Source organism: Pongo pygmaeus, chromosome 1, assembly GCF_028885625.2.
Source record: "Pongo pygmaeus isolate AG05252 chromosome 1, NHGRI_mPonPyg2-v2.0_pri, whole genome shotgun sequence".
In the NCBI taxonomy this organism is placed as follows: Eukaryota; Metazoa; Chordata; class Mammalia; order Primates; family Hominidae; genus Pongo; species Pongo pygmaeus.
The window spans coordinates 181,641,579-181,665,527 of record NC_072373.2 but is presented as its reverse complement, the minus strand read 5'-3'; the positions used below and the strand labels follow the sequence as shown (position 1 = coordinate 181,665,527).

The 23,949-nt window shown below is 39.6% G+C and overlaps 1 protein-coding gene across 2 annotated transcripts in view; it reads right to left on the bottom strand.

Moving 5' to 3' along the window:
- Window positions 1-23,949, bottom strand: part of AGBL4 (AGBL carboxypeptidase 4) — a 1,536,119-nt gene that overhangs the window by 329,279 nt on the left and 1,182,891 nt on the right. For both annotated transcript variants that reach the window (XM_054488559.1, XM_054488570.1), the window contains exon 6: window positions 5,527-5,566. In XM_054488559.1, coding sequence (XP_054344534.1) covers window positions 5,527-5,566 — 40 coding nt within the window. The remainder of the gene's footprint in view (window positions 1-5,526; window positions 5,567-23,949) is intronic.

Genomic DNA, 23,949 nt, shown 5'->3' with positions numbered 1-23,949 from the left:
AAGACAGGCTTTCCCAGAGACTTTCCAGACAGTTTACCATAATGCAACAACTATCATCTATAAGTCTTGGTACTCATGAATATTTTCAACTCCAAATAGATCAGTTTCATTCTGACACCCAATGACTATGCCTCCTTTCAGCAGGGAGTAGCCAGAATGAATATGGTGACAACCAAATCCCATCAAAATGAAATGGAACTTGGCAGTGGAGAACTGATTGTAATGGTGTGCCCCGATTTTCCTAAGAGATAGTTTATTTTTCTCTCTCTGTCTCTTCTTTTCTCATTCCCCTGGTTTCCTACTTCCTACTTAGCCCTGCAGAAATGCAAATATAATCTTCTGCCGCCCCTTCACCAAACACTCTCTACAGGGCAAATTTATCTAACTATGTGCCTAGAAGCTCCAACAAGGAACTCCTTCCCACCAGGAGACTGCCTTGAGAGATCACAGTTGATTCATAACCCAAAGTCCCATTATAAAACTCTCTCCCACCTGGGGACTTTTCATCCTACTGCTGCCCATGAAGGCACAAGCAGTCACCAGCTCAACTGCCCGGTTGATAAGGCACCAGAGCTAGCACATGGACCTCCCCAACCTGCTCGCTTCCTCTCCTGCATGCCATTCTTTAAAAGTGCCTGCTTCTTCCCCTAAGATAGTTTTGGGATTAAAAGTCACTTTAAAAAATTTTTTTTTTATTTTTTTGAGATGGAGTCTCACTTTGTCATCCAGGCTGGGTGATCTCTGCTCACTGCAAGCTCCGCCGCCCAGGTTCACGCCATTCTCCTGCCTCAGCCTCTCGAGTAGATGGGACTACAGGCGCCTGCCACCATGCCCGGCTAATTTTTTGTATTTTTAGTAGAGACGGGTCTTCACCATGTTAGCCAGGATGGTCTCTATTTCCTGACCTTGTGATCTGCCCGCCTTGGCCTCCCAACGTGCTGGGATTATAGGCATGAGCCACTGCGCCCAGCCTAAAAGTCACTTTCTTTATACCAGACTTCATTTTTGTTAACTGGACTCTGCAAGTGGCAAGTGACTGAACCTGCATTTTGGTTACATCACTACACATATATGTATCCCCCCAAAATGTACTGCTGTTTTGCATGCTTTTAAGCTTATATAAATGGTATTATACGCCAAACAAAGAAAAAATCCTTAAAGTTCAAAGGAACATCCTCCTCAAACTCAAATTTATACCTAGCCAAGTTATCATTCCAGACAGAAGTCAAAACAACAATATATACAGATTAAGAGGGTTACCATGGACTCTCACTAAAATAGCTATTAAAGAATGCAGTTTGGTAAGGTAATATAGGAAAGGCTTGATATACAATAAACAAAAGAATGCAAAAATTCATAAACTACATAGGAAAAGTCAATGAGCTCATAATAATAATACCTTGTTTTCCTTTTTGCAAAAAGTTTAACTTAGTCTAAACAAGAATAACTAGGTGACAGTGTTCAATAGGTGGTTAAAGCATGTAAGGCCCTTTATGTGGCTGAAAGAATGCTAGAAAGTCACAATAACTGTAGACTTTGTTGTAAGAAAATGTATAGCTAAGTACATATCCACATATAACCAGTTAAGGTTAGAAATAAAATAGATAGCATCCAAATCCACAGAGAATGCAATAAAAAAAGTAACATATAAAAATGTTTAAAAGGCAGAAAAGAAATAAAGAAAGTGAATGATAAACAGAAAACACAAATATGGTGGTAGAAATATGTCTAAATATATTAGTTATTATAATAAATGAAAATACATTAAATTCACCTGTCACAATATAAGGATTATTATACTGTATTTTAAAAATTTAATTGTTGCTTTCAAAAGATAAGCATGAAAGGCAAAGGTCAAAGGATATTGCCCCATAAATTATTAAGATGATATGAAAATTAGAATTTATTATAAATGAGACAGTGTTGAGTTGATGCAGAATTAAGCATGGTAGGCCAATGCAATAGTATCGAGAAGAAAACAGATTTTGTATATAGTAAAATTGATAGATGACAGATGTGTAATTGCTAATGGGTAGAAATATAGACTAGTGGTTTATGGTGCTGAGACAATGGGTTATCCATACATACACAAAAAAATAAATTCTTATTTCATACACAAAGATCAGTCCTAAAGGAGACAAGTAAAGACCCAAGTGTGACACAAAACTTGAGAAATTTTAGAAGTAAATACAGGAGAATATGATATTTAGATATGGAGGATTTCTTAAGTCACAAAAGTAAAGCCTATAAAACAAGAGATCGATAAATTCAACTACATTAAAAAAATTTTAAAAACCTCCCATATATCAAAACACATCATGGAAAAAATTTAAAAATACAAGCCATAGTCTGGGAGAAGATGTTTGCATGTATATAAGTGACACAGTACTGATATTCAGAACAATAAACTCCTAAAAATCAATAAAAAGAGACAACCCAATAGAATACAGATAAAGGATATGAAAAGTCAATTCACAGAAGAAACCGAAGTGGACAATAAAGATATAAAAAGATGCCCTATCTCATTGGTAATTAGGGAAACATATATTATAACAGCAATGAGATACCATTTCATGTTCATCATGACAACTGGCAAAATTTATAAGTCTGACAATTTCAAGTGTTAAGGCTGCAGAGGAATGAAAACTCTTACATTCTGCTATTGGTAGAGTAAATATGTTCAATTACTTTGGAAAACAATTGGTCATTATGTAGTTAATTTGAAGATCCGTATAATTAATAAATCATTTTCCCTAGAGAAATTCTCGTACTCATACATAAAGAGACATGCACAAAAATGCTCTAAGCAGCATTATTTGCAATTGCAAGTGGCTATAAATAACCTAAATTCTGATCAATAAAATGGATAAATCGTAATTCAATCATATATGGAGTACTGACAGCAATTAAAATAAATGAAACAGAGCTATGTGTATCAATATAAATGAATCTCTACAATATAATCATGAGTAGGGAAAAAGTCATAGAATGACATTGATAGTGTGATACCACAGGAATTTGTAAAGCAATACCAGTTATATTTTTTGAACATAGATAAGGAAAAACATTGAATTCATGAGAGTGATTACCTGGAGGGTGAAGGGACAAAGATGTATTAGGAAGGAGTATAGAATAGTCTCAATTACATTTATAACTTTTTTCCAAAAATAGGTGACTCTGGCATATAAGGCACACGTTGATATGACAAAGCCAAGGGGTTGGCATGTGGGCAATAAATGGCTGTTCATTATATCTCTACTCTTTTCTGCATATTTGAAATTATTCACAATAAACAAAATGACTTTAAAGAAGGTATCAAGCAGATGAAGGCTTTCAAATTCCCGATCAGCATTTCAGAAGGCTCCCAGTCTATGACTGGCCACATCACACTGCAGTTCTGTTGTTGAAGATAGTCTGGGGAGGAGTTCAGACAAGCCAGTACCTCCTATTGGCAGCGCAAGAGAGGTAGCAAGCTGATTCCTAGCTGCTGCAGCTCCTGGTGAGATGTAGAATGGGGGTGAATTTGATAGCACAAGATAGTGAATGAAAGTCCTTTTGACATGGAATAGAGTCATCCAGATAATAGCATGATCCAATGGTGCTTCCTAACCTTTCTAAGTCATGGCACACATGGATAATATTTGTCTGACACATTGGAGTGGAAGCTACCACCTAGGGGGCTTCAGTTGCCCTAGGTCCTACCTGTGTCCCTGAGAGCTGAGTGAATCGGTATCTCACAATATCACACAAGTATAGCCCATTTGCAATACACCAGTGAGCCACAACACACCTTTTGGGATGCCCTGGCCCAGAATGTATTCTTTTCACATCTAAGAGGAGGGATAATAATGAACCACTCAAAACTATGGCAGTGCTGATTTTTTTTTCCAATCCCAAAGCTGTCTAAATGGACTGTACTAAAGACTCACAACTACATTGCTTGAATTTGTGAAGTAGTAATTAGGAGCAGAAAGAGGTTGTACAAAAGAAATGCACTTAACAGAGCCTGAAGATTTCCCCCTAAAGCAACTGAAGACAGATCAACAACTCTCTCCAATTCATACTTAGGTATCATATTAGGGTGTGACCTGATGAAACTGAGATGTGGAAGCAGGCAATATGAACAGTGTATTGTGGAGTAGAACAGGACGCAATTAAAAGCAATTAAACTGTATCAGACATAGATAATCCCTCACCACCACCTTAGGAGGAATTGGTAGGTCGTACAAGTGAGCCACTCTAGTCATGTCAGCCCAGGATTTGGAATTTCTATATATGTTAATCATATATATGTTAAATGTAGATCATTCTATGGAACAGAGTAAACTTTTTTTGAACTAATTCTATCTTTATTCTTCAGAAGCCTCAAGCTCAAAGAGTTCTATCAGGTATAGAACTATAGTAAGGTCACCCAAACTAGTGACTGCACCTTACAGTTGCAGTCACTTTTTTATACCCTAGTTATGTAGACCAGATAATTGCTAGGATAGTGACTACAGAGGGCAATATCTCAGTCTCTTTGAAAGTGAGGCACTAGTCCATGGATACAGCATGGTAGGCTTTGTGGAACGAAGGGTTGACAGAGTTCAGCCATGCTGGTTACTAATATATTGAAACATATCCAAATGTATTGGAAATTAGTCATCCCCAAAGACCCACAAACCTGCCGTATGACCACTGTGCCACACTAGCTCCTCCTCCAGGACCCCATCTCCCCACAGTCCAGTAACCAAAGTGTTAATGCCTAGCATAGCAGATGGCTGTTAAATATTTTGAATATCATGGATGAATACCATGGATGAAGATAACCACCACATCAACTCTCAAATGCTCACTAACCCTGCTGGCACCATCATCCCCATGATCGTAAGAGAGAACAGTATCTCTTTTTGTCCAATTTTGCCTTAAGTTTCCAAACCAGAGTAAAATACCTCTCTGAAAGAACTAAACTGCTCAGCCTCTTCTAGGCCAGATGTCAGCTACAGAGGGGAAAAAAGACCTTTTAATCCCATGGTCATGGTCACAGCTTTTTGGGGGGACCTGACCTTCCCTTAAAAGTGAGAGACAAAAGTCATCTTGACCCTCTACACAGCCAACCAAACCTGCTCACTTTCCCAGACTGGCCCAATCTTATGAGCCATCCCCCCTTCATTCCATGGCACTTTCCAAGAAGATTCTCCATTCCACATGATTCTAAAACTTATTTCTCAGGAGACCGGGACACTTCCTTGACACCTGGGTCCAATGAGCGATTCGGAGAGAACTTGACCCTAGAATATGCAGCAACATCCAGAGTATCAGCCCTACCATCCATAGTCAAGAGGAGGCAGCACAGGGCTGGCAGGGAGAAAATAAACTGCTTGTGGAGCAGAGGGTAGGGGAGGAGAAGAATCGTTCATGGTGCAAGAGTTCTGCTGTTCATTCAGGGAGTCAAAAGAGAAGGGCAGGAATTGCATTTGGATAGGCAACAAGGCATCATTCAAGAAATAAGGGAAAAGCCAAGGCAGAAGGGCCACGCCTACTCACCAGGGCTGGTTATCGTCAGGAGGTCAAGCTTTCGTTGTTGCTGCAAAAGAAAACACACTGTGAGGGCACTGATTTGAGCCAGAGCCAAAATTGTGCTTAGCAGGTCAGGGCGGACATGCAAAGAGGATGTTTGGACATACTGCAGGGTAAATCATACGGAATGTGGTACTCACTTCCAATTCTGCAGAGAGGGTTTGTACCCTAGAGACAAAGGGGGATGGATGGGCTTTTTGTTTGTCTTTGGAAGCGTAGGTGGTTAGAGCTTAGAGGTCTCTCAGTCAAATTATACCATGCTTATGGAAAATGAGGCCCTGAGCAGAATGTGGCTCACCTAGAGCCACAGAGAAGGTCCCTTTCCAGTTGCCCAGTCATGGCCTCATTCTTCTGTACCAGATAGCTTTAGATTTCCCTTTGCTTATACTGGCTGCACTGGTTGAGTGTCCAATATATTGGCAATGCTCTTTGCCTTGAGTGCCTGTGGTACTGCCACCCTCCAGACACTTCTTTTTAACCAAGATATTTCTAGATTGGTTTCATTTTTAAGTCTGCTCATAATACTATAACAATTTCAATTAGTGATGACCAACCAGTCCTTTTCTAACTGAATCCTTATCCTTTTTTACCACACAATATTCACACAGAATAATATTTGTCTAGCACACTAGGCTATAGGGATGAGGCAGCTTATGTTTGGAAGCAACTGGCCTTGGCTACCCCAAAGGCTGAGGTGATCAATATCTCAAAAGGCCTGTTCCCTATCACAGCACAGCTACTGTCCTAGACTGGATGCCATGAAAACCTGAGGGTAGAGAAGTGGGTACAGGAGGCTGCAGCTGGTGAAGTGGTGAGCAGCCCTCTTAAAGACTTGAATCAGGTTCCTTAAGTCCCAGTCCTCCCGCTGACCTCTTTCTCTTTCCTACACTTGATTTTGCCTAAATAGTACTGGAAATCTCTGTTTCTGTTTTCTTAAAAGAGGTCCAAACAAATTCCATTTTGAGAGTCACTGCTCTAGATTACAAATTGCAGGAGCTTTCAATCACCTAGTATTTTGTGCAGCGGAGGCCTTGCTATATTTTACCTCCCCTGCATTTCCCTCTTTATCTTGCCTCTATCCAAGAATGGCTTCCTAAAATTCTGCTTAAGCAGAAAGGGAAGGCAGAAACATTTTAAAATACTAACTGTGGTCAGGCACAGTACTAAGTACTTTGATGTATCAATTTTTTCATACTCCTGGCAATTGTACAGGAGAGAAGGACATGATATTTAGAGGGGAGAAACTGTCTGTCCAAGACGTCTTCATTAAATGGCAGGGTCAGGATTAAAATTTAGTCAGTTCTGATTCTGACTGTAAAGTCCAAAATATGGCAATGAATATAAATCATCTAGCATGATGCCTTGTACTTAAAAGGTTCTCAATAAAAAGATCTATGCAGTATTGATGTTGTTGTTATTACAGAACATCTGATCCTTGGTTTATATAAGATGGCTCTTACTTTTTCATGAATTTTACTTATTTAAAGCTCAGAGATTTGACCTGCCACGAGGGCAGGGACCCCCTAAATGTCCCCACCAATTGTATGAACTGCTTCTGTTTCATCTTCTTTCTAGGTAGAGAACCCACTACTTTTTTTGGTTAGACAGCTCTACTTTGAGTAAGGTTAAAAGCTGCTTCCTGATGACACAATCACTGTTTCTAGCTACTTCAGTCCATGACAATAGTTTGGAGAGCTGAAGAAGATCTGTGTTGTCTTCTCTCCAGTCTAAATATTCCCAGGTCCTTTGTCCTTTACTCATAAGACCTGGTCTCAAATCTCCCTCTCCTCAGGGTCACCCTCCTTCTTCATTAACTTTGATCTGTCTCAGTCAAAATCTCTGTAAGATTTCTCTACCCCTTGCTTCAGTGACTTCTCATGTACCTAAAAGGAGCTCCAGATCCCTCCAGTGCCTTCTCAAACACACATACCTGTTTTTCTGCCAACTCATAATTCATTCCAGTTGACATTTTCAAGCAAACAATGCAACTCTAAGATGTCACTAATCTACACAGTAAGAACATATCCTAGCACTGATATGAAACACCACCCACACATGCGGGCTAGAAGGAACGCTGGAGCCAGACCTTCTTCCTTCCCTAACACGGAACCAGGCCAGTGGGACATCTGGCTTAAGCTGCCTTTGCTAAGGCCAACCTATGTGGCTTGGCACTTTCTTCATGCATAAGGGAAGAATCCATCATGTCCTTTTTTCATATTCTTGACTTTGTGATGATCACAGTTGGTGAAGATGGCCTATTTGTCTGAAATGTATTTTTTTCTAATTAAGAACTATTGCTAAATGGCAACTCTATGCCTAGGATTCTTCAAAGAAAAAAGGGAAGAAAACCTGACAGAGTCAGACAGGCCTGGGCTTGTGTCCTGGCTTTCTGTCTCTGGCCTCAAACTTGGCAACTCTAAAATGAGCAAGTGAGACTGAAATGTCATCAGTGACTGGGAGCCAAACGCAACCATGTAGTGTGCTTATGGGCTCCCTCTTCTGGTGTAGAACTCCCTGAGAACCTGTAGCCAGCACACTCGGGGCTCAAAGGACAGAGTCAGATTTTAAAAGGGACCACATTTTCAACTATCCTCTCACATTTTGATTTTCTGTGCAGGTGTCAGTCTTCCTCACTAGATGAGGAGCATCTTAAGGGCCTAGAACATCTATTATTAATTTTAGTAAAATCAGTACATGTCACAGAGTACCCCTCAGTAAGTATTTGCTGAACTCAACTGAACTAGTCCCCAAATCCACAGACATTATCCTTTCAAACCTCCATGCCTTTGCTTATGCTATCATCTCTGTCTACCCTCTTGAAATCTTCCTGAAGATCTCTCTTCACTTCTCAAGATTTCCATGAAGTCTTCTTCGAACACCACCTCCCAAACCTAACCACTTTATCTCCCTTCCTCAGAACAGAATTTCACACTTTGTTCTTCCAATGCATCTTGCAAAGCCTATCTCAGTAGGATCCTCAAGTAGGATCCTGGTGAGAAAGACAATGAAGACCGTATCATGTACTGTCTTCATTGTCTGTCTTTGTCATGTACTGTCTTTCTCACTAGGAGAAAGTATCATGTACCGTCTTCATTGTCTGTCTTTCTCACTGATCCTACTTGAGGACAGGGCTATGTCATTTCACCTCTGAGGCCCCAGTTCCCAGAACAAAAGTCTGGAAGGAATGTTTGATGTCATCTACCTCAAATAAATGTTTCAACTATGCTGTTACGCCTCTGCAATGACCCTGTTGATTAGGAATTAATCAGCATGGAGAGTAAACATGCTCTTTCTTTTCCAAGACTTTTCCCCTGCTACGTTTTTCGGGTTTCTTGCCTTTAAGATTTTGCTCCTGCCATTTCTGTAGCCAGGAATACTGTCAATCCATCTCCTCTGGGAGGGTTTCCCTTCTTTACTCTTGCCCAGAGGATTACTATCTCTCCCCACTCCTACAGCTCCTACTGTCTGTACCACCTCTGTGGTGATAAATTAACACTAACCCGGTGATAAGCCCCTTTAACCTACAGATCACTGACGTATGTGTGCACCACCTAGTGGCACAAGCAGATATGCGTAGGCTGTTGTTTTAACCTCTAGCTCTTAAAGCAGGATTACAAAACCTGCATGTTCTAGGTGCAAATGAAAACAAAAGTGTATGTTCCAGAATGACTCTGCAACAATTTTTAGCTGAGAAACTGGAATATTTAAATAATTCCCTCAAAGTCATTCAAAAATAAAAGGACTGAAATGAAGTGAAAATTTTCCTTACTAGTCTACCAGGCACAATCATTTGAGATTGCCAATGAAAACTGTGTGGCATTTGTAAAAATAGAGCACATGGTTTATAGAATTTGACCAATAATGTACAATCGGCTATATACAGAGAGGGGCATGTTGGACATAAAGAATTATCAAATTATTATAATTGATTGCCAACTGAGAGAGATAAGAGCCTTTAATATAGATGGTAGGATAGGGAGGAAATGAAGCCAGTAAGGTAGGTGACAGGTTTAATAGGCAGACAGGGCCTGATGACTCTTGAACCACTTGCTGACCAAAAGCTACAGTCTAAGGAAGGCAGAGCCTTCACATGTGTAATAGTGGTTGTGTGTGTGTGTGTGTGTGTGTGTTTGTATGTGTATGTGCATTTGGGGTCGGGGAGAGGACATTCATCTCAGACAAAGAAATTCCACATTTGGATGGAGGAGAATGCATCCAAGTGTGCCTATGAGGGATTCTATGGACTGCTGAAGGAATGTGGGTATGCCAGTGTTGGATCAATCAGGAGTAGATATGTGGGCTCCTGGCTGTGTATGACCCCTGCATCCAGCCTTCCCTGATAAACATGGTGCCCCATGGACATTCAGAGGAAACCAATTTCTTTGCTTAACCACTGTGTGGTGAATGCTGAGTATGACCTCATAAGGACAATGGAGGGTGGGGATTCTAAGGTCAACAGGAGTAACCTCTGAATTGGGTATCCAGGGATTGCCAGAGTGTCTATAGTGGATGCTTAAGGAATTGTCCACCAGCACCCTTGCTCCAGGAGTTATCCATTATTTCCCCATGCATCAAGTGAATGCTGTTATATTAGTACCATGTCACCCCACCTCTAGTCACAGTGGACTTCTCCAAAGGTGGAAGTCCTAAAAGCTGGGCTAAATAGACACCTTACCCAAGAACTTTGGACCTTTTCTGGATTCAATTATTCTCACTGAAAACTATAGTTGTCCTAAGTTAAAGAACCTATCTTTAAAATTTTCGTAATTATGAAAATCACACATGCTGATTTTTGTCATTTTCCAAATTTCCAGAAAACTCAGAGTAAAAGTAGAAAAATTGCTTGAGTCAACTGCAACCAAGAACTGGGAATATTTCCAGAAAATTCAGAGTAAAAGTGAAAAGTAATGAAATCCTACCATTGAAAGAGAACCATAGTTAATATTTTGGTGTATTTTCTTATCATCTTTCTCATTATGTGTATCTATTTAATGATATTGTATTTATATATAATAAATGCAGTACCAATTCTAATCCTGTGCAACATTATGTTCATATAATTTTTCATCCCAGGCTGCATCTTTGTTTTGAAGTAGGAGAGTGTAAGTCACGTATATTTATGGTCATAGCTAATACATTTGATCTTACAACTGTGACTTTGTTTCTAATCTTTTTCTTTTCAGGGAAGGTAGCATTAATCAACAAGATACCAGTAGGATAAACACTTGCTTATTTTGTCACAAGGAGCCAGTTTGAAAAGCCCAGCTACTGCAGCCTACCAATATAGATAAAGGCTTCTGAATCTGGGAGACTCTTCAGGCAATATTCAACTTAGAAGATACTCTTTTATTTTTTCATATCTGAAGCCCCTATGACTGCAGTTACAGAAAGCATTAAAAACAAACAAAACAAACAAACAAACAAGAAAGCATTCTGAAGAGTGCTGGATTCAAAATCAGACAGACAAAGGTGAATTCTGATTCTGTAACCTCTGAGCTCTGTTATCCTAGGCAAGTTACTTAAGCTAGCTGGCAATGAGGTACTCAGCCATAAAAAGAATGTACACCAACCTCCAGGGGCCTAACAGGAAGGAGAAGCAGAGAGAAAAAGGAAGAATCACTCTAAACTGGGGAGCAACAGGCAGAGTAGGGGAATGCACTGGTTGAATACTAGGATTTCCGAGTGCTGGCTACAGCTCTGTGTCACCTCAGGCTAAGCCTTTGGGCTTCTCACTATCTGGTACCTAGCCCTTTACTATGGCCTCTTAAAGATATCCCAGCTTCTAGTTTTCTTTCCTCCAGGTCATCCTCCACACTGCAGCTGGAGTGAGCTTTCTAGAACGCACATCTTAAAACTCATCAGGACTCCTATAAGACAAAATCTTAGCCTTAGGTGGCTATTGGAGGACTTCTATAACCTGGCTTCTGCCTTCCATCTCTTGTCCTCTCAGACTCTGAGCTCCAGCTATGATCAACCACTTCTGGTTGCCAAATTTGCCGTGCTTTCGTCATTTGCCTTTGCACATGTTGTTCCCTCTAATTGGAACAACAACCCCATACCCAAACTAGTGAGGAACTGTCTAATTCCTGCTTGTTATTTGGCTCTTAACTCACGCCACCTCTGCTGTAAAGCGTTGCTTAACTTGCCAAGGCTGTGCTAGATCGGGTCCTTCCGCTGTCCTTCCCCATCAGAGCACCATCACATTGTATTTCTGTGACTTCCTCACTCCTCCATCCTCTCTAGTGGTTGTGCGAGTTTCCTGAAGGCAGGGGCTGTGCCCTGTTTATTTCTCTCCTCTCAGGGACTAGCCTAGCACCTGACCAACAGATAATGCTCAATTCAGATTTGGTGATTACTTGCTCCCAGGATGGCAATTAAACAGGGTCCCACTGAATTGGTCACCAAAAGAGGTCTTTAGTTTTACCCCTTGTCTTCCAATAGGCACACATCAATATACCCATACAACACTCATGCACTACCCCCATAATTTTTGTGAAAACTCTGTTTCTGTCTTGGGGACCCAGGAATTGGGCCACAGAGAATTTGGCCTTCTTCATCTTGATGGGTAGTTACAAGTCTATGGTTAAAAATTGACTTTTCGTTTTGGTCACGACTGCATTGCAATTACCTCCCAGAATGAGAAGGGACGTGTTGTTCCGGGAGCTCAGTGGCTGGTTTGATGTGTGGGGTTCTGCGTGGTAGAAGAGAATAGTCACTGATTATGTGTTCTGTTTTGCTTTCTGTGTTTCGTGCAAGATAGCTATTTGGGGAAAAGTCAGTCTTTCACGGCATAGACTGGAGATGATTTAAATAAGAACACCAGTAATCCCCAGGCATTCTCCTGTCACTCCAGAAGCTAGCCATCGGGGGGGGACTTGGGGATCAACACTCTCCAGAAACAGGGGCCACAGGGGCATAAGCACACATTTGGCTTCAGGGTTCAAGCCCTTTCCTTTCCTGTAACCCCTCCCTTCTCTGTTCAGTTCATTCCCTCCGCCAGCCATAGTCACTTTCTAGGCATCTAGGGATCCCATGCCCCCTCCCTGCCCTATCCCCAAGTGTAGCCTGTTTCCTGGATATATTTTATGTGGGACAGGCCTCTCTCCAAACTCACTGCTTCTAATCTCTCTTACTCCAATCTAGCCTCTTCACTGGCTATAGGACTGATCATTCTAAAATTAAATTTGCTCTTTTCTTTGAATAATTAAATGATTCCCATTGCATTTTTGGGAAGACTAGATTTCTTGGTTTGTCATTCAAGAAGGGTGCCAAAAATCTCCAGGAGTTGTATGTGTTATTTGAAAAAATAGTTTTTACATTATAATATTTACATCCAAATATTACATACTTGGAAAACAAACCAAAAATACGTATTATTTTCAGAACCAAGTTTCAGACAATAAAGTGGGGCCTGTAATTATGTCAGTCAGTGTGATATGTAGCAGACTGATTCTCATCTGGCTGGAGGAAGGAATGGGGAGGGGCCAGTTTCCTCTGTGAGGAAAGAGAGCAGGGATCATCAAAATTTGGGAAACTATCTCAAGGCCCTGAGCTCATGCCCACCCGAAGCCTTCTATATGCAAGACCATTCTGTGCACCAGCACCTTACCTGCTTCCAACCTTGGCTCCTGCCCTTTACAAGATCTTCTTTCTACCTCTCCTTTTGCTGAACAACTCATGAGCAACATGGCTTTCCCAGATAACACCTTGCCTCAACTCCATGACTCTCCATTTATTTATTTGTTAATTCAACAAATACCAATGAAGCATTTGCTATGTATGTACCAGGCATCTTGCTGGGGATAGAGTGAGAAAGACACAGCCCCTGCCCTCAAAGAGCTAGCTAGACAGACAGAAGACAGATATGTTAAGCAAATAATCACACAGTAGGAATTTTTTTAGATTGTGGTAAGTGTTCCCAAGAAAAATATGGGAAAAGGTATTCTGATGGGGGTTCAAAGTATCCCTCAAGCTTTACCTTGGTCCACTGACTGATATCTGGATGCCATACCTGATCACCTCTCAACCTCACTGCCTTCAGGGGAAACATGAACAGTGGCTGAGGCTCACCCTCCCTTTCCAGGACCTACCCTCATCAGAATAATAACAAATGCTTTAGCATTTTACTCAGAGAGAGAGTGGGCAAGAGTGTACATCACTCAAGGCTGAAATAAAATCCCACAACTAGGGGTTATAATCCAGTGGGAAGCAGAGTGGGATAGCAAACAAAACCTTGGCTACACATGTGAGATTGCTTCAATATATTTTGCAGAGTAGTTTCTGCTCCTGTAACTTTCTTTCATTGGAAAATTCAGGCGTGCAAGTGTCTTTCATCCCCAGGGCAACTTAAAGGAGCATCTTGGTTCAGCCTCTGGCGGCCAGCACAAAAGCAGGGCAAGTGGAAATAGAGAGGAGCATATAAAACTGCAAAGACAATTTCCAAGTAAAATTAATAGCTGCTGTGGCTGAAGCAGCTGCCATTTGCTGAGCACTTTGTATGTGCCAATCCTCACAACAGCCGTTTGAGGCAAGTATTGTTGCCCTTTTTTACAAATGAAGAAACTTGCTCAAGGTCACAGCTGCTAAGTGGAAAAACCTATACTCAAACCCATACTGATTGCCCCTGAAGCCTATGCTCCATTAGTCGTGACAGCAGTTAGTTGTGAGGGATGAGGGAAAAATCTTGGCTTATTTGCAGGTTTATAGGCAGAAAAGCAGCATGAATTGCCGTGGGTGACACCACACACCTGGAGCAGCCTCTGCACAAGGGAGTGAAAGAAGCTACAACTCAAGTGTGATCTTTTGTACTTTTCCTCCATAGTGTTCACAATTTGAAATTCTCTATTAACTTGGGTTTATATTTGATTAATGCTATTCTCATTGGCTCCATGGCAAAAGGACAGTGTTTAAGTCTCCTGGCAGTGTGGGCTCTGTCTAGATATGTGTTAGGCGAGTGAATATAGAAACCTCGATCAAGTTCCTAAAGAGGACTGGATAAACAGCTGAAACCCTTACTCCTGCTGGAGAGAAATAAAACATGCCTCACCCTAAAATCTTACACAGTCAGATGGGGGTTGTGCTAGAGGATTTCACTTTCCTCTGCTCTGGAAGAAAGACCTAGGCATCAAGAAGCAGTGAGAGGAAGGCTGTTCCAGTCATGAGTCAGAAGATTACATGCTAGGGCAGTAATTCTCTGCTCTAGCCCTACAAGGTCATGTGGGGACCTGCAAGAACAGACTGATATTTCAAGTGACAGTAGGTTGTGCTCAAAGCTGACAAACGCCCACCCAGTGCACCCATGGGCCCCACAGCATCTAGGCAGTGATTACCTAACATGTCTCATGTTACAGTTAGGTGCTTACATATTGGTCTACCTCTTCTCTCTTCATGTGCCACCCTCTGCCTTCTCTTCCAACATGAGGACTGAATATTTTTCATATATCGATAGTTTTTTAATACCTGTTCCCTGATAGGGCTTTGAGAAGTTTGTTGCAGATGTGATGTTTTAGCTTATTGCCAGAGGAAGTTTCATGATTATAAATTATTTTTATATGTTTTGAATAAGTCACATTTCTTTTTGTGGAATCAAACTTTAGAATTAAGATATGCCTTTTAGGACTTCAAATGATACTTCAGTGCTATGATTACTCTTCATTATTAAGGAAGTTAAGATGCAGCATGCATGATGCTATCCCAAATCACACGCTGCTGGGATGTCAGCGCAAGGGTCTTTGGAGATCCATTAGCCCAACTATTTTAAAGAAAAGTAAACTGAGGCCACAGAAGGAAAGGGATCTGCTCAAAGTCACCTGCCATATTGTTCTGTACTGTTTACTTATTTCTCTCCTTCAGTAGGGTGGATGAAGCAGATTTATGTCTATAACCTGGTGCCTAGAAAAGAACAAATGCCCAGAAAAACTTGTCAAAGAAAGCAAGGTAGTGGGGTGGTAAGTAGAGGAAGGGGAAATATTTAGTTCGTAATTAGTTCTGGATTCCAAAGTTATGTTATTTATTTGAATCAAGCTGTTTTAACTGAAGATTTACCAAGAGGGCCTCCTTTTAGACATGGTAATTAATATACATATAATAAAAGGAAAGAAACCTAGGTTGGCGATGAGGCCCTAGCTACCTTCTGTCTCCAAGAATGGGTCTGTTATGCTTGACATAGTCTTAAGACTATCAGGAAATCTCTCTGAAACACCACATTCTGTTTGTTTCTTTACATATTTGATTATTTATAATATACTAATTCCAAAAAAAGAATTTGAAGATCTTACAACAAAAAAAATGCAACAAAATAAAAATAATGCAATTAAAGACATGGAGAAAAAAATAAGGATAGGCAAAATTAGACGATACTAGGTACAAGGTCATGACTCACAATTCATATCCTTAGTGTCCTTAGGAAGGGTATGCTGAGGCCTTTAGGGTAGTAGGACTTGCCCCAGTTCATGTAGTGAAATACCAGCAGATTGAACTCCCCTGTGTTGTTTGAATAAGGATTAGGGGCACAGAGATAGGTGAAATATGGTAGCAGGGAGAGCAATGGTGCCAGAATAAGAAGCCCCAGCTCTGGGCCATAGATCAGAGCAAAAAACAGGCAACTGGACAAGTCCTAGCTTACACATTGACCAGCACTAGAGCCCTTGAACAAATGACTTCAACTCTCTCTCATTTTCGCATCTCTAAAATGGGGATTAAATGGAATATAAACTGGAATATAACTTCACTCAGAAGTTTCATATTACAAGAAATATTACTATAGTAATAGGATACAATATAAAATTTTCTTTTTAAAGATAAAACATTAAAGCATGAAAGCTTCAGATGTTTTGAGAGTATCAAGGTCAGTCTCTAGTTGGGTGGAAGAGTTTGGAGGCTGTGACTTTTAAAAAGATCCTATCACACTCAAGTAAGTGTTCAATAACATCTTTTTGGTTCCCATTCTCCTTCAGACTCAGCAATTATACAAAGTAGCTCACAGCAGCTCCACATAGAACTGTGGTATAGACTGAATGAAATGGATCAGGAACACTTAGAAGCCAGGAGCTGTGTGTTCTGGCCCCAGCTTTGCCACTAACTTGGTGTAGGAATCAACAATTCACCTTCTCTGAACTTACCTCTGCCACACACTGTCTAAGTGACCATGAACAAGTCAGTTAAATACTTTGAAATGGGTTTAACAAAACTCGCCTACGAGTACAGCAGTTAGCTAAGTGCTTGGAATTTTTAATTCCAAGACCGCTTGTTTGGAAAGTCTTTCCTCCTGTCTTTCTTTATATATGAGTCAGCACCTTGTATTACCCTTGGCCACAGACGTTATCACTGTGTATTACAATGATCTGTCTGAGTCATCTGACTGTGAGCTTTTACCAGCAAGGACACTGTGATTCAGATCGGTATCTCCAGCTCCTACCACTGTACTTGGCACATAGCAGGTTCTCAGTCATGTTTGCTGAATTGCACGATATTGTGGAGTTCCTGTGAAAAATATCATGACATTCAAAATAAAACTCTGGCACTGAAAGTGATGCAACATTAATCTGTATTCCTGCCCAGCCGGAGTAATGCCTCTTCACGATGTCAGAGTTATATATACTCCAGGAAGTAAAAGTGCCAGGCCATAAAAGTCTATTTTCTGCATTTGACTGTCTCTCAGGGAAGCTCCATTCCATGCTGATTGACCAAGACTTTCTACAAAAAATTGCCAGCTTGATTATGGGGAAAGAATCCAGATCTAATTGTTCTTTGTAAGCCTGGGACAGAAGGTATTGTTGCTTGAAAAATGGAACTGTCTAAATTAATTTTCCTGAAACAAACATCTTTGCCAAATAAAAGCAATGCATAATAACAACCCATAATTAAAAGCAAAATGATACCTTTTGTTACATAGAGAAAGCAAATGTGTTCACTATAAAAAAAAAAAGACAAAAATGTTATTTTCTTGGATCTCCAGGGACACATCTTGAAGTCTGCTGAGAGGGGTCTGTGTGTGTGTGTGTGTGTGCATGAGTGTGCACACAAGCATGCTTGCTTGTGTTTAGAAGTAGCACGTAATGAAAAAGATGTCTCTTTCTTTCCTTTCTTTGTTACTGAAAAAGAAGTTTTGAAAAACAAGCATTGTTTATCTCTGATTTTTCAACAATGCGGCCAGAATATTCTAAAATTCCCTTACACTTTGTATAGACAAGAATTAGAAAAGTGAGGGAAATTCACATTTATTGAACTGCTTTTATTTTCCCTTGCCTAAGTTTCCTAACATATTTTTAATTTATTTCAATTTTTTGATATATATATATACATTTGTAAATTGACAAATGCTTTCTAAAAAGCTCATTAAGATATAAAAAATTTTAGTGAATATCTACTATGCAAATAATGCTTTATTATACTAACTTATCTTATCCTCACAACACATCTGTACCATAATGCAGGTATTTAACTCCATTTTAGAGATAAGGAAACTGAAGCTCAAAGAAGTTAATTAAATTGCCCAAAGTCATATAGATAGTAAGTGATGGAGCTAAGATTTAAACTGAACTTTTGATTCTGAAGCCTATGCCCTTAAAAATACTTTGACCATAGTATACAGTATTACTAAATAATTATACTAATGATATCAAAATAAAAAATGAAAAATACATATTAAATCTCATCTCAATATTTTCTTTTTCTTTACATTTTTAAAAAATTTTCATAGGTTGTTGGGGGAACAGGTGGTATTTGGTTACATGAGTAAGTTCTTTAGCAGTGATTTGTGAGATTTTGGTGCACCTACCACCTGAGCAGTATACACTGCACCCTGTTTGTAGTCTTTTATCCTTCATCCTCTTCCCACCCTTTCCCCCTGACTCTCCAAAGTCCATCGTGTCATTGTTATCACTCTGCATCTTTATAGCTTGGCTACCACTTATGAGTGAGAACATGTGATGTTTGGTTTTTCATTCCTGAGTTACTTCACTCAGAATAATAGTCTTCAATCTTATCCAGGTCACTTCGAATGGCATTAATTCATTCCTTTTTAAGGCTGAGTAGTATTCCATCACATATATATATACCAGTTTCTTTATCCACTCACTGATTGATGGTCATTTGGGTTGGTGCCTCATTTTTGCAATTGCGAATTGTGCTGCTGTAAACATACATGTGCAATTATCTTTTTCATATAATGACTTCTTTTCCTCTAGGTAGATACCCAGTAGTGGGATTGCTGATTCAAATGGTAGATCTACCTTTACTTCTTTAAGGAATCTCCACACTGTTTTCCATAGTGGTTGTACTAGTTTACATTCCCACTAGCAGGGTAGAAGTGCTCCCTGTTCACTGCATCCATGCCCACATCTATTATTTTTTTATTTTCCGATTATGGCCATTCTTGCAGGAGTAAGGTGGTATCACATTGTGGTTTTGATTTGCATTTCCATGATCATTAGTGACCAACAGCTATTCTCATTTTTTTCCACGCTTTTTTCTAGCCCTTGTTTAAGTGTCTGTGTTTGTGATGCATAGGTAATAATTACATATTAAAAACAAAGATATAATCATGGCATTAATATGATGTTGTGACTTGGTGTATTCTGTTATTTTTAGTCTATATCATAAGAAATTTTCCCAATACTGTTACATAGTCATCGTGAATGTTATTTTAATTACTTTATAATGTTCCTTTTATGGAAAGTGCATAGTTTACTTAAATTTTAATGTGAGACATTTAGGCCGTTATTATTTGGTTATTATAAATGACATCACAAAAAACATCTTCCTGAATATAGTTTTTTCCTTCATTTGGGTAACATAGGTAAGATGAATACCCATGAGTGAAATTCCTGGGTCTAAAAGTGTGTACATTTTTATTACTCTTTGTTCATATTGCCACATTGATTTCCGGTAGGATCACTCCAGTTTACACTTCCATGAATAGTGTGTGAGATAAAGATTTTACTTTAGCCTTGCCAGCATGTGGGATTATAACTGAAATTTTTTTGTGATTATAATAAGTATCATATGGTATTGAACTGTTGTTTTAATTCGTTTCTTAAAAGACGATTTAGTGGGTTTGAAGTTTTTCATTATCTTGTTAATTCATTATAGTTCACATAGTGAAAACTGACTTTTCACATGTATCTGTCGGGCATTAAGATTTTGGCTCTGTTTGCATTTTGAACTCTCAGGGGATAACGACCTCTTTTGTTCTCAGTTCACCAACTTTAGTGGCACTGGGAATATCCACTTGGGCCTGAATTGGCACCAAATGAAATGTTTTCCCTAAATAACAAGTTCCCTTTCAAAGTTTCCCATCAAAGATGGATTCTAGCTAAAGTTGGAAATACACATCTAGATAGCGTTAATGTAGCCCCCATCAGAGTTTAAGGATTCTCTGATCTCCTCCCCTCCACTTTTTATCCTCCCTGAGAATCGATAATGTCACTTCTCACAAGGCATGACAAGCTTTGCTCATCAAAGACACTGATTGGGCCACCGTGCAAGAGCTGGGCCTCTTTCCAATGGTTCCTCTGGATCCCTTAATTCCTAGATGCTGCAGAGGACAGAAGGGTCCCAGGACCTCCTCTACTTAGGAAGAGATACTCTTCTCACCCTTGGAGAAAGCTAGGCAAGATCCCCCATGAGGCTTTGAGAAAAGAGAGCCACAATGGCTTTGCCTCATGTTCAAAAGGAGTTCTCCTGGCTGGGCACGGTGGTTTATGCCTGTAACCCCAGCGCTTTGGGAAGCCGAGGTGGGAGGATTGCTTGAGCTGAGGAGTTTGAGATTTTGCCTCTTAAGTCTGGAATTCCCGGGCAAGAGTCTAGCTTTGCTGCCCTTGGGCAGGGGCATATACTACCAGTCTTTATAGTCTCAGGTAGTCATATAGTACTCAGTCTTTATAGTCATGTGAAAACAGACTAATACACTACCTAATGTGATCATGCCGCCCCTGTCTGCCTGTACAGCCTCCAAGCTTGCCACCACTCCCCTGTGAGTCAAAGTTCCTGATTAGGCAGGCTGATCTTCTTTATTCCTCAATATACAATGCTTTCCTATTTCCTCCATGTCTTCTTTTAAAACAAATTTCATTTACTTTTTATTTAAATTTTTTTTCCCTCAGCTTTACTAAGGTATAATTGACAAATAAAAATTGTATATATTTACAGTGTATAATATGTTTTAATACACTTATGTTGTTAAATGATGTGATATGTAGTGTGTTAGTCCATTCTCACATGGCTATAAAGAACTACCTAAGATATATTAAGAATATATCTTGGATGTCCTTACCACAGGAAAAGTAAGTATGTGAGAGACAGATATGATAAGCTAAGCTATTATCATATCTCTCACATATTATTTTTTGTGGTGAGAACATTCACGACATATTCTGTAAGCAATTTTCGAGTAAAATTACTGTCACCATGCTGTACAAAGGTTCCCCAGAACTTATTCCTCCTGTCTAACTGAAAATTTGTACCCTATGACCAACATATTCCTGTCCCCAACCCCCATCCCCAGCCTCTGGCAACTACTGTTCTACTCTCTGTTACTATCAGTTCAACTTTTTAAGATTCCACATATAAATGAGATCATATAGTAGTTGTATTTCTGTGCCTGGCTTATTTCACTTAGAGTAATGTCCTTCAGGTTTATTTATGCTGTCACAAAAGACAGGAGTTCCTTCTTTTTAAAGACTGAATAGTATTTCACTGTGTATATATACCACATTTTTTTTATCCATTCATCCGCTGATGGACACTTAGGTTGATTACATATCTCAGCTATTGTGAATAATGCTGCAATAATATGAAAGTTCAGATTTTTCTTCAACATACAGATTTCATTTTCTTTGGGTATACACCCAGAAGTGGAATTGCTGGGTCATATGGTAGTTCTATTTTTTAATTTTTTGAGAAACCTCCATACTGTTTTCTATAATGGCTATGCCAACTTGCATTCCTACCAACAGTGTACAAGGGTTTCCTTTCCTCCACATCCTCACCAATACTCAGTATCTTTTGTCTTTGTGCTAATAGCCATTCTAACAGGTGTTAGTTGATGTCTCATTGTGGTCCTCCAGGTCTTCTTACATGTTGATCCCTTTGCCTGCTACATCCTTCCTTGCCTAGCTACCTCCCACTCCTTTTTCAAATCTTAGTGACACAAGATTACTCATTTATAGACTGAAGTAATTATGAGATGCCAAAATTATAAGGGGATACAACGTTACTTCTATCTGTAAGCTTTCTTTGACCCTCCTCCCCCACTGCGGATTGGTTTAGATGCCATTTTTTACTGTGCTTGCATTTCCCCCTAACATAGTACTTTTGCTATCATTCTATAATTATCTGTTTATTTCCTCACTGGACTGTGAGATCCTTGAAGGTGAGAACTGTGTCCCATTCACCATTGTAGCCCCACCATCAAATCATAGTGCACAGCACAGAGTAGATGCCCAATAATACACTTCGATAAATTAATAAAGGAGCAGAATCAAAATAGTTTACAGAGTTGGTAAATAGCTGGTGGCTTAAGAAGTCAGGGTTTTCTAAATTGTTCTTTATTGTAGCTACTTAGAGTTGCTGGGTATTCCTGTCCAGCATTCCTTGGATGATTGCTGGAATAAACAATAAAAAGAGGGTCTACAAAAAAAAACAAAAAAAAACCAAAGAGGAAGTCATTATTTATAGTTGATTAAGCTTTTGTTTTCCCAGCTACAGTCCCTCAGAGGGCCTTCCTGCTCCTAGCCTGCTACTCTACAAGCATTCTATAAAGGACAAAGTATGGGCTTTGCAATTACATCTTGGTTTGACTCATGGCTCTGCCTTTTTCTGGCTCTAGCTTTTCAGCAGCCCCTATTGAATAAATGTCTATTGTTTTTCAGGCACCTGTTATTGGTGCTTTATGTATCTTAGCTCAAATCTGTAAGTATTTTTTACAAACCTGAATTGTAGGCATTACCATTCTCACACAGGTGAGGAAACTGAAGCTCTAAGAGTTACAGTTTGTTTTTTTGTTTGTTTTTGTTTTTGTTTTGTTTTTTTTTTAGGTGGCATAAGCTAAAAAGTACCAGACCAAGGATTCAAACCCAAGCCTCACTGGCTCAAGAGCCTGGACTTTTTTTTTCCCCCTATATTGCACTTCTAAGTTTCTCATAGTTATGAGCCCACAGTAGGTGATCACAAAATGTTATGAATTATTTGCATTCTTCTTATGAAGAATTACAGTTTCTCTGAGTCAAATCTTTTCTTCCCTGAGCCAGCTCCTATATGTGGGCAGATGGAAGACAGTGACAATTGTCCATTGCCTCCTTGAATATTGCATTTGTATCATGTTCACAAATACATTTACACAGATGTGTCTGTGGATAAAGATGGAGCAGAGAAGACATGCTTTTCTTCATCTGCATATTATATCCCTAAATATGTCAATATTTTTTCTCTGCAAGTAGAGTACCACATTGGATCCCCCTTGTCTCTGCTTCAGTGGTTTTATAATTACTTAGACAAGAATTCAGCAGCTGGCTCCCTACAGAGAAAGAACACTGGCTCCAGTGCTCCAGTACTTATACCAGTTGAAAGAAGAAAGAGCCCCTCATGCTGAGATGGATGACTGAGAGAAAGAGAGAGAGAGAAAGAAAGAAAGAGAGCAGGACTGAGAACCTGAGAATGACAAAGAGAGAGAGGCAGATTTAAAAAAAAGGTAAAAAAGCAACAGGGGAAAAGAAAGGGAGAATAAAACCCAGCTTTCTAAGACTTATTTGACTGGGTGCTGGAAGGCCCCTGGAGATCATCTAGTCCAGGGGTGGCAAACGGCACACTGGCCAAATCTGGTCTGTTTCCTGTTTTGTTTGGCTCACAGCTAAATATGATTTATATATTTTTAAATGATCTAAAACAGACAAGAAAATAATATTCTGTGACCTGTGGAAATTATGTGAAATTCCAACTGCAATGTCCATAAATATTTATTGGAACACAGTTACACTCATTCATTCATATGCCATCTATGCCCACTTTTGTACCACAAAAGCAGAGGTGAGTAGTTGTGGCAGAGATTGTTTGACCTGCAAAGTTTCAAATATTTACTCTATTGCCCTATAAGAAAAAGTTTGCCGATCTACTAATCTAGTCTAAACTTTAGACCCAACAGCCAACTTGAAGGCAGAGGTTATACGCATGTTTAAATCGATATTCCTGTTGCCCAGTACAGGGTCTAACACCAAGACCGGCCACATAATTTATGGGGCTCCGTGTAAAATGAAAATGCAGAGTTCCTTTTTCAAAAAGCAGAAAAAAATGGCATTAGAGGTACTAAAATATAAAGCCGTTCTCTTTCTTCTGCTGTTTCTCTTGACCTATCATGGCATTTTTAATCTCTTATTTAATGTTGTGCTCCCTTGG